An 11,134-nucleotide genomic window follows, 5' to 3' on the forward strand; every position below is an offset into this window, starting at 1 on the left:
GAGTGAGTGAATGGTATACAGAGTTCTAAATGACAGGGAGGAGGACTTTAGAGAGCATTTCATTAGATACAGCGTGCTGTGAGCATGGGTCTAGGAGACCATTATAACATAACCCATTGTCATTATAAAATAGTGGGTGTTTTCCAGTGTAGATTACTGCATACTGTACACCACAGGAGGCTGCTGATGGGAGGAGGCTGCTGATGGGAGAACGCCTCATTACATCAGGTGCAGATTTTATTCAGAGCATTTTAGTGTGATTTACCTGTAGTGTCTGGACCTGGTTTCTGTTGGCCAGGTCTTTGAGAGAACACAGCATGTCGTTCTGTTCTTCTATGACTCTGTACAACTCTGCTGCCTGAGAGAGACACACATAAAACACAAGTATCTTATAAGTAACCTACTGTTCATCAGTGGTGGAGAGAAACACATCAAGTGTCATAGAGAATCTGTGTACTTTTTGTCAATGTCTCTTCTTGTGTGCCTCTGCATTTCTCAGTGTGTAATTTTCAGAATTTTCTGTCTCTCTCACTCTCTGAAAACTCCTCTCTCTCTCTCTCTGTGTTTCCATTCCTCCCTCCATCCTTCCATACCTCAGTGTCCTTGCTGTTGACAGCGTCAGTGAGGTTGAGGACGTTTCGTTCCTGTCTCTGTGCCTCCTCTCTGACCAAGCGCAGCTCACACTCCATGTCCCCCAGTCGCACCTGCAGCTTCTACACAACACAGTCACGGACACGTCAGAGTCAGGCTAAACATTATATAGAATATTACAGTTCACAAATTATGTTAGCATGTTTATAAATACGTTATAACCAAGCCTTTCATTTAAATGCTTGATTTTGGTTTTCATTTTTTAAACATTGAATACATAATCCACCATGTCTGACAGGGTCCAGTAATGTAAAAATAGGAAGACCTAGAGAAACGTTGAGTGTCTGAGGGGGAAGTGGTACCTGGTTCCCTGTCCAGTAATGTAAAAATAGGAAGACCTAGAGAAACGTTGAGTGTCTGAGGGGGAAGTGGTACCTGGTTCCCGGTCCAGTAATGTAAAAATAGGAAGACCTAGAGAAACGTTGAGTGTCTGAGGGGGAAGTGGTACCTGGTTCCCGGTCCAGTAATGTAAAAATAGGAAGACCTAGAGAAACGTTGAGTGTCTGAGGGGGAAGTGGTACCTGGTTCCCTGTCCAGTAATGTAAAAATAGGAAGACCTAGAGAAACGTTGAGTGTCTGAGGGGGAAGTGGTACCTGGTTCCCGGCCTCGCTCTCTCTGATCTTGGCCTGTAGAGAGTGGACCTGGAGCTGGGCCTTCTGGAGCTCACTAACACAGTGGCCTGCAGCACTCTCATACTGCGACAGCTTGCCTTGCTGCTCATCTAGCAGCCTCTGAAACACACCAGAACACACACAGGTTCATTTTAATACAACAGATATACAGATTGACCCACACACACACTTCCCATTCAGTTGTGTGTGAGAGTGGAAAGTGATGAGGTCAGCTAGCTCACTGCTCGATCACTTCCTGAGAAAGAAGTCCCTGTTTCCACGGCAGCGTGGTATTTACTTCCTGTTTGTTGTTTTTCAGATGTACAGATACAGATTGATATGTACAACCACCCAGCCTGTTGGGGGTTTAAAATAAACCACAACTCCAGGGCTACATCTAAGAAGGGCTATCTTTATGATTGTGAGGGACTATTTTGGTCTGCATGGTCTCGTCAAATTGTCTTTGTCATTTAATTTCCAGGATCAGCCAATCTTCCATTGGCTCTTTAGACTATCACCTTGGGATACGTGTGATATGATCCACTCCCACATGCTGTCCTGTAAAGTCATTACAGGTAGGACACACACACACACACACACACACACACACACACACACAATCTGGGCTCTAAACGACTGGATGTTGTTCCATGGGCTTAGTGAATCAACAACCCAGTAAACTCCCTGATTCATGCTTATCAACAGGACATTATTTCACAGTACAGGTAGACTCATTCCTAGACATACAGAACCGTTCAAGTTTGGGGTCACTTAGTAATGTCCTTGTTTTGAAAGGAAAGCAAATTTTTTGGCCATTAAAATAACATCAAATTGATCAGAAATACAGTGTAGACATTGTTAATGCTGTAAATGACTATTGTAGCTGGAAACAGATGATTTTTATGGAATATCAAATCAAATTGTATTTGTCACATACACATGGTTAGCAGATGGTAATGCAAGTGTAGCGAAATATCTACATAGGCGTACAGAGGCCCATTATCAGCAACCATCACTCCTGTGTTCCAATGGCACGTTGTGTTAGCTAATCCAAGTTCATCATTTTAAAAGGTTAATTGATCATTAGAAAACCCTTTTGCATGTATGTTAGCACAGCTGAAAACGGTTGTTCTGATTAAGGAAGCAATAAAACTGGCCTTTTTTAGACTAGATGAGTATCTGGAGCATCAGCATTTGTGGGTTTGATTACAGGCTCCAAATAGCCAGAAACAAAGCACTTTCTTCTGAAACTCATCAGTCTATTCTTGTTCTGAGAAATTAAGGCTATTCCATGCAAGAAATTTCCAAGAAACTGAAGATCTTGAATAACGCTGTGTACTACTCCCTTCACAGAACTGCGCAAACTGGCTCTAACCAGAATAGAAAGAGGAGTGGGAGGCCCCGGTGCACAACTGAGAAAGAGGACAAGTACATTACAGTGTCTAGTTTGAGAAACAGACGCCTCACAAGTCCTCAACTGGCAGCTTCATTAAATAGTACCCACAAAACACCAGTCTCAACGTCAACAGTGAAGAGGCGACTCCGGGATTGTTGGCCTTCTAGGCAGAGTTGGAAAAAAAATATCCATATCTCAGACTGGCCAATAAAAAGAAAAGATTAAGATGGGCAATGGAACACAGACACTGGACAGAGGAACTCTGCCTAGAAGGCCAGCATCCTGGAGTCACCTCTTCACTGTTGACGTTGAGACTGGTGTTTTTCTTTCAAAAACAAGGACATTTCTAAGTGACCCCAAACTTTTGAACGTTAGTGTAGGTCTACACTATGAGCCTGACAGACAAGGCCAGCAACTGGCTAACTATTAACATAACAAAAAGCCTGTCTAGCACGAGGCATCGTTATTCATATAGCAACCGCTGCCATGGCTACGGCCATGTTGCTAGGATAGCGATGAGAGTGGTAATCAAGGGGCCAGCTGTGTTCAGCTGCATGATTGGTGGATGGCTAATGGGATGACTAAAAAAGCCAATCAAAAACGGCCAAAAGCCTTGGCCTTGTTCATTCATATTAAATAATAGACATAGAAACTGCAGATTAGCTCGAGAGGATCCATCTCAACTGCAATATCACAGACTATGTGGACATTCTACAAATCACTAGTGGAAAGCTGGTAGAATGAAGCTCTATACAGGGCCAGGCCCATAGAAGCTGATCTGGTAGTTCCAGTGTGTCTGATCTAAGAGCCTGGCGCTGGTGGTTGTCCTGCTAGCTACCTGCTGGAAGCGGAAGGGACCACACTGCACATAGTCATCCAGCCACTGCTCCTCCATCGCTGACAGCTCTGTCTGCAGCTCCTGCTGACTGCTGGGGGTCACCAGATCTGGGATGGCAGGGTGGGAGTAGAGATCATAGTCTGGGGTACTGCGAGACTGGGGGAGACCCATCTCCAGTTTGGGTTTAACTAGGATAGGGAGCTTGCTGCCTTGAGGGGACTTTAGAGGTCTGTACTCCCAGTTCCTCACTAGACTTAGCGCCAGTTCCAGGGTCAACCCAGAGACTGACTTGTCCCTGGGGGCCTCATCCCACTGGAGGTGAGGGCCCCTCCTCTGAACCCTCGCTGGGTCCTTCTCTCCTCTCTCCTCTCGGTGGGTGGCACAGGGCCGAGCCACGTCCACAGCTGTGTCCAGAGATTCAACCGACGTGCCCGGGCTGAGGGTCATCCTCTCTGGGTCCCCATCGCACAGCGTCCTGTCGCTCTCTGGTTCCATGGGAGGGGACTCGGAGGGGACAGGCGTGGACTCTGACCCTGTGGAGGTCTCCTCGCCCCCCAAGGTGCTGCCTGAGTACCGAGTAGAGGGTCCACAAGACGTGCTCCTCCTGCCCACCCACCTAGGGACCTTACACACAGCCTCGTAGTCAGAGTCGGCCACACGGAGAGCGGCGCATCCCCTGCACCGCCTGGAGCGATGCCCAGAGAGAGCCTCCGATCCTGTGCACTGTGGGTGATGATGCTGGGTGTGGTGCTGGGGGTCTGGGGCTGGGCTCTGCTGGTCCTCGTGGTCGGCCCAGGACTCGTACACAGAGTAGGCCAGGTCGTCCTGGAGCAGGGCGCTGTACCTGGCCTCCTGCAGGGCTGAAAGGTCCACTATTGGGGAGTCACCCTCAGACCGCCCACCACCCTCTGTCTCTCCTTCCCCAGTACCCCCCATCCCAGTTTGATCCCGGGTCTGGTCCTGAGTGTTGTTCTTCCGGTACAGGCCTCCTATACACTGTCTAAGCCGGTCCTTCTCCTGCAGCAGCTTGTGCAGGCGCTCCAGGGACAGAGCCTCCACACGGGCGATCACTGTGTCGAAACGGTACATGCGGTCCAGCATGAAGGTACACTTGGAGCAGGCAAACTCCCCACGGCCATCACGGGTCAGCTCTCTACCCAGGGCATGGGACAGCAGCACCTGCAGGTTGAGTTTGGAGGCCGGATGGAAGATCCAACGCCGTTGGTTACCACAGAGCTCGCGGGCACAGATCCGACACACCTCCTTCATTTTGACATCCAACATCACAGATAATATCTGCTTTCAGTTTTACTGTGGGGTGGCGATTGTGTCTGTTCTGATTGCTCAGGCAATAAAATAAGGTGTCTTGTACCAACAGGTTGGATATCAATAATCCATCAATAGATTGAAATGATTTAGATGCGTGATGTTCATGTTTTTTTCAATGTGCTGCTTTCGCAACAACCAATGGGAGTCCTAATAAAATACCTAAATGTATTAAAAAAGTTATCTTCAAAATAAACAGGTCAATATTAGCCTAATACATAAACTAGTGCATTGTGCCATATTGCTGTTGGTAAAAACTCCTCGTTGTTGCATCCTCGATGAAGAACAGCATTACAGAAACGGGTATACCATCGCATTGCAGTTATTTGAAAGAGCGCACTCATTTCTATATCGAAGCGATGACTTCTATTCAATGTCATCTAAAGAATATAGACCGTAATCAAACATAGTCAATAGGGAATATAATAAGGATAATTTGTGATGAGCGCAGTAAAAAACCCAGTGTCATTGTCGTTGTAACAATGTCACTGTCTGCGGCAGGGGCTGCAGCACTTTCAGTTCGTCAATGATACAAAATGTAATCAAGCAAATAGATACATTACATCAAACCTGCTGGTTACAGAATCAAACAACAATTGTCAGGCTATTTTTGTTTCACTGCCGAAATGCCGATGTAATCTCATATTTTCTAACAATGCTAATCCAAGACAACAAAATGACAGTTCCACTGTCTCATCGCGGCTAATCCGACACGAACACGGAATTCACCACCCGAAACGAAAAGACGGTAGTAGAGACGTCCTTATCAAAAATACATCGTTGACCCGTTATTTTTCGGCTCCATGATAGCAGTTCACTGGACGGTGTGATGAGGATGGAACGGGAGGTTTGGTTTCCACGGGTTTTAACGTGCATAGTTTATTAGCCTAGGTAGGCTACCGAACAGGGCGAGATGGAAACGTTGACAGAGATTCAGCCACACTGGACAACCTGGACTCAGAGCATTTCGTATTATTCTGTACGTAAATCAGAGACTCCTCCATTTAGTATGATACGCTATGTTTCATATGTATGTATTAATTTGCGATTCCAATTTGCATGATATGTTACAAAATTAAATTGTTACAATATGTTACGAAAATGTACAATATGTCATCAATTTCCAAAACATATGATATGTTACGATTCCAATTTGGTGTTGCCCAACATTAGCTAAGTGGCTAATGCTAACATTAGTTAGCTGGATAACGTTAGCTAGGCTAAACTTAGGGTTAACCTCTTGAAGCTAGAGGGCACTATTTATGTTTGGAAAAATAACGTCCCAAAGTAAACAGCCTATTTCTCAGGACCATATGCTAGAATATGCATATAATTGACAGATTATGATAGAAAACACTCTAAAGTTTCCAAAACTATAAAAATATTGTCTGTGAGTATAACAGAACTGATATTGCAAGCAAAACCACGAGAAAAATCAAACCAGGAAGTGGCTTCTATTTTGAAAACTCCGTGTTCCATAGCCTCCCATTGCTCCATTTAAAGGGATATCAACCAGATTAATTTCCCTATCGCTTCCTCAAGGTGTCAACAGTTTCAGGCTTTTATTTTGAACAATGAGCGTGAACGACCACATTGCGTAAGTGGATAGGTGGGGGCTCTCAGAGTGAATTGTGAGCAAAAGAGAAAGGCGGCCATTGTTACTCCCGGTCCTAGTGAAAAGCCAACTGTCCCGGTTGATATATTATCGAATAGATATTTGAAAAACACCCTGAGGATTGATTAGAAAAACGTCTGTCATGTTTCTGTGGACATTATGGATATAATTTGGAATGTTTGTCTAAGTTGTCGTGACCTCTCTTTCCGGTGGATTCATGGGCATAACGCACCAAACTAACGGAGGTATTTGGATAGAAAAAATATCTTTATGGAACAAAAGGAACATTTGTTGTCTAACTGGGAGTCTCGTGAGTGAAAACATCTGAAGATCAAAGGTAAACGATTAATATGATTGCTTTTCTGATTTTCGTAACCGAGTTACCTGATGCTAAGTGTACTTATTGTTTTGTCGAGCAATCGATAAACTTACACAAACGCTTGTATTGCTTTCGCTATAAAGCATAATTTGAGACGACAGGTGGATTAACAAAAGGCTAAACTGTGTTTTTCAATATTGCACTTGTGATTTCATAAAAATGAATATTTTCTAGTAATATTATTTGACTGTGGCAATGCTATTCAGCGTTGCTGATGACAATTATCCCGGATCCGGTATGGGTGGTTCAGAGAGGTTAAGGTTAGGAGTTAGGTTAAAGGGTTAGGATTAGGGGAAGGGTTATCTAGCAGGCTAAGTAGTTGCAAAGTAGCTAAAAAGTAGTAAGTATATATAATAAAATATATGCCATTTAGCAGACGCAGAAGTACATTGCAGAAGTACTTGCAATGTTGCTAATTAGCAAAAACTCTAAAGTTGTCCGTAATGAGATTCGAACACGCAACTTTTGGGTTGCTAGATGTTTGCATTATACACCCATTCACCCAATCTGACCTCAAGTAACCTTCTGTTTTATGTAACCATACCAAATGTAACATATACTGATTTGAGAGAGCCAGAACTACATGTACTATGTTACATCTAGTCTATGAGACCAGGCTGCACTGGAAGGTACCATTTCACTGAAACAGGGATGATAGAATCCTCCTGGGTATAAAACCTGCCTGCCTGCCTGACAGTCTAAAAACATCACATTATGTAACCATTAAACCATATATATTTTCCTCACAAATTCATTTATATTATTATTCCTTTAGATCCTCTCGACACAATTTATAGATATTCATAAGATAGATAAGGTGGAAATTACTATAGGCCTAAAAAGTATGCCTATAGAGATAGTCAGTATCTGAGTATCTGTTTTATGACAAAAGCCATATCCCACTATACCCTGGTTATTATAATGCATAATAGAAGCATGAAGGCATAGCCTAATGTAATATAACATCTAAACAAGTTAGCTTCTGAGCTGTCCAACTGTGTGTGTGTGTGTGTGTGTGTGTGTGTCACTGTGTGCTTGAAACTTAGAAGTAGGCCACCATTTCATGTTCATTTACTCGAAACGTGTCTTTCCACTCTGCTGAAGTCATAGGCTACTACGTTAGAATGAGTTCATCTGTACCCTGAGGCAGGAATTTCCCAGCAGGACCCAGGCTTTTGGCCTTCACACGGAGGCCCTCACGTCAGCCAAAATCATGAAGGGATAAGGGGAAGAGAGCCCCTGCTACCTACCAATCACATAATACTGTGTGATGCACTGATGGGAGTTTAGCCTAAATCCTGCCTCTCAGAACCCCTAGGCTTTCCCGTGCAGTAAGAGCATGAATCTTCCCCACCCAGCACCTTATCTTTCATTACGAGTGTTGTTTACGTTGATGTAAATGATCAGTCCTGATTTGTTTTCTCCAGAGGGTGCCGACCTTTGGGAACCCAAGTGTACTAACTTCTAATGTACATTTGTCACCCAAAAAGCTCAAATAAATTCATCCTGGAGACGAGACGTCATAACAGCGATCGACCCTAACGATCAACACAATCAAAACTCTATTAATCCTAATCAGTGGGAATAACAACGGCTCTTTAGTCATTACTCCACCGTTCATTTCTCTGTAAGTGACAGAAATAAAGGGTGACTAAATACATTTCCCTTTTGGGGTGTCTCTTTTGTTGGTGTGCCATGTAAACAACCGATTCATTCCTCCCGTAATTAAAATTCACTTACATCATGGCCTTTTAAAAGACAGAAGTGCCATGTGATTGTAATTATAGTTAGGAGACCCAGTTTAACCTTTGAAATAACGGTGTGTGTGTGTGTGTGTGTGTGTGTGTGTGTGTGTGTGTGTGTGTGTGTGTGTGTGTGTGTGTGTGTGTGTGTGTGTGTGTGTGTGTGTGTGTGTGTGTGTGTGTGTGTGTGTGTGTGAGTGACACATTTACATCAACATAACCCATCTTTTTGATTAGCTGTAACACATGATGCAAGTTAACAGGAATAGAAGAATATAATAGAAGAATCCATTTCAATATGAAATTCAAGTCCCATTACAACCAAACCAGACAACATTGCATGATTTTCTCACAGTGCCATGGCAACAAGCAAGATTGTATAATACAGCTAAATCATGAAACCCAGCTAGATATGCTCAATACTGTAGAGGGAGAGATTTTAATGTTGAACAATATTTCTGAGTGACCAAATGCACTAAGCATTGTGATCCTTGTGCATTTGTGTAACAGCATGTGCGTCTGTGGCACCTTAATGGGGAGGACGGGCTCATGGTAATGACTGGAGTGGATCCAGTGGAATGGTATCAAATACATTAAACACATGGTTTCCATGGTTTCCAGGTATTGATGCCATTCCATTAGCTCCGTTCCGGACATTATTATGAGCCGTTCTCCCCTCAGTACCATGTTTGTATATGTGTGTATGAAATATGTCCTCTATTTTACATACAGTTTGCATTGGGTTCCAACAGAGGGCAACCTCCGACCATTTGTCCCTGCAGGGAGCATGGAGGGGGTTGGCACGGTTCTCACATACCATTGCCTTGCTATCAAACACTGGTCTCGGCAACGCTGGCTACAGGCCTTGAATTCCATCCCTCATCTCGCAAACTTCAGTTTATCCTCGTTTACTGCAGCCCACTTCACCAGTGTTCCTGTCTCTGTGTGGATGCATGTTCATGCTCCAAAAGCATATGTCAAACCAATGGAATCATCATAACCCTTCAGATTCCCACAACAGACATAGGATCGGATGGCAGTATTTCTGCCCCACGTACCTGCATCTCCTGCTGGACACAGCTCTTCTTCCGATTCATCTCACCCCGCAGCAACTGTGGATAATAACGATGGTCATCATACTCAATCTGATGTTCCTCAGAAAAATGTGAACACAAATATATGAATGACAGGATTGCATTGCATGACGTTCTGTGAAAAGGGTCACATTTTGTTAACAGGATATCATAGAGTTCCGCTCTCCTACTACATTCTAGGATTAAAAATAGACATGGAGGCACTTGTGAGTCCTGCTGCATACAATCTATAAACTCCATCAGTGATTCTCCATATCATGGTGGTGCTGAGGTGTGTTAGTCTAGTCTGTTGACGAGGCGTGCTAGCCTTGTGATGAGATGTGCCAGCCTAGCCTTGTGATGAAGTGTGCTAGCCTAGCCTCGTGATGAGGTGTGCTAGCCTAGCCTTGTGATGAGGTGTGCTAGCCTAGCCTTGTGATGAGGTGTGCTAGCCTAGCCTTGTGATGAAGTGTGCTAGCCTAGCCTTGTGATGAGGTATGCTAGCTTTGTGATGAGGTGTGCTAGCCTAGCCTTGTGATGAGGTGTGCTAGCCTAGCCTTGTGATGAGGTGTGCTAGCCTAGCCTTGTGATGAAGTGTGCTAGCCTAGCCTTGTGATGAGGTGTGCTAGCCTAGCCTTGTGATGAGGTGTGCTAGCCTAGTTGAGCGATGAGATGTGATATTATAATCTTGTGATGAGGTGTGCTAGCCTAGCCTTGTCCTGTGATGAGGTTTGCTAGCCTAGCCTTGTGATGAGGTGTGCTAGCCTAGCGTGCCCCCGTGGCATTAGGTGCCGGGGTTCCACTGACCTATATACAACATGCTTAGAAATACAGGACAGATATGGTAACAGTATCTCAAACAACCATCTGGGTTCAGCCGTTCAGCCGTTCTTGCAATTGAGATGGGGGAGGTAAGTGGGGAGGGGGGAGGAGAGGTATGGCTAAACAGTGAAGAGTGTGACCCATATCTCAATAGCTAGCTGTGAGCACAGTAGATTTGGCCCTCGCGTGACCAATCAAATATCCAAACTAGTACTAGGCCCCTAGTCATTAAACTAAACGCCACCCGGCTTCATATTTGTGGACAGGTTAGGATTTGTGTGAAGATGTGTGAGAGAGATGCTGATGGGTTGTGTATACTAGATATATACAGTAATTGTGTTCTCTATGTGACCCGGTTTGATCCCACTTCAATTGTGGGATTTTGTTTACCTCGGCATCGCTGTCTTTCTTCTGGAGGGAAGAGGAGAGGTCGTGAACTCTGACCTCCAGCTCTCCGACCCTGTGGCTCAGCATTCTCCTTTCTTCAGTCATCTCCTCTATTACTCTGAGAGGGAGAGAGAGAGAGAGAGAGAGAGAGAGAGAGAGAAGAGAGAGAGAGAGAGAGAAAGAGAGAGAGAGAGAGAGAGAGAGAGAGAGAGAGAGAGAGAGAGAGAGAGAGAGAGAGAGAGAGAGAGTCAACAACATACATGTTCACTATTTAAAGCACCACAGAGGCTTTA

The 11,134-nt window shown here is 44.5% G+C and overlaps 1 protein-coding gene across 1 annotated transcript in view; it reads right to left on the reverse strand.

Annotated features, from left to right (window-relative positions):
- Positions 1-5,772, reverse strand: part of pde4dip (phosphodiesterase 4D interacting protein) — a 76,976-nt gene extending 71,204 nt beyond the window's left edge. The window contains exons 1-4 of the mRNA XM_052523870.1: positions 3,498-5,772; positions 1,246-1,383; positions 594-713; positions 266-358 (exon numbers count right to left, since the gene is read on the reverse strand). Coding sequence (XP_052379830.1) covers positions 266-358; positions 594-713; positions 1,246-1,383; positions 3,498-4,781 — 1,635 coding nt within the window. The 5' untranslated portion in view covers positions 4,782-5,772. The remainder of the gene's footprint in view (positions 1-265; positions 359-593; positions 714-1,245; positions 1,384-3,497) is intronic.
- Between the last annotated feature and the right edge of the window lie 5,362 nt (positions 5,773-11,134).

The sequence above is a fragment of the Oncorhynchus keta genome, chromosome 1 (assembly GCF_023373465.1).
Source record: "Oncorhynchus keta strain PuntledgeMale-10-30-2019 chromosome 1, Oket_V2, whole genome shotgun sequence".
In the NCBI taxonomy this organism is placed as follows: domain Eukaryota; kingdom Metazoa; phylum Chordata; class Actinopteri; order Salmoniformes; family Salmonidae; genus Oncorhynchus; species Oncorhynchus keta.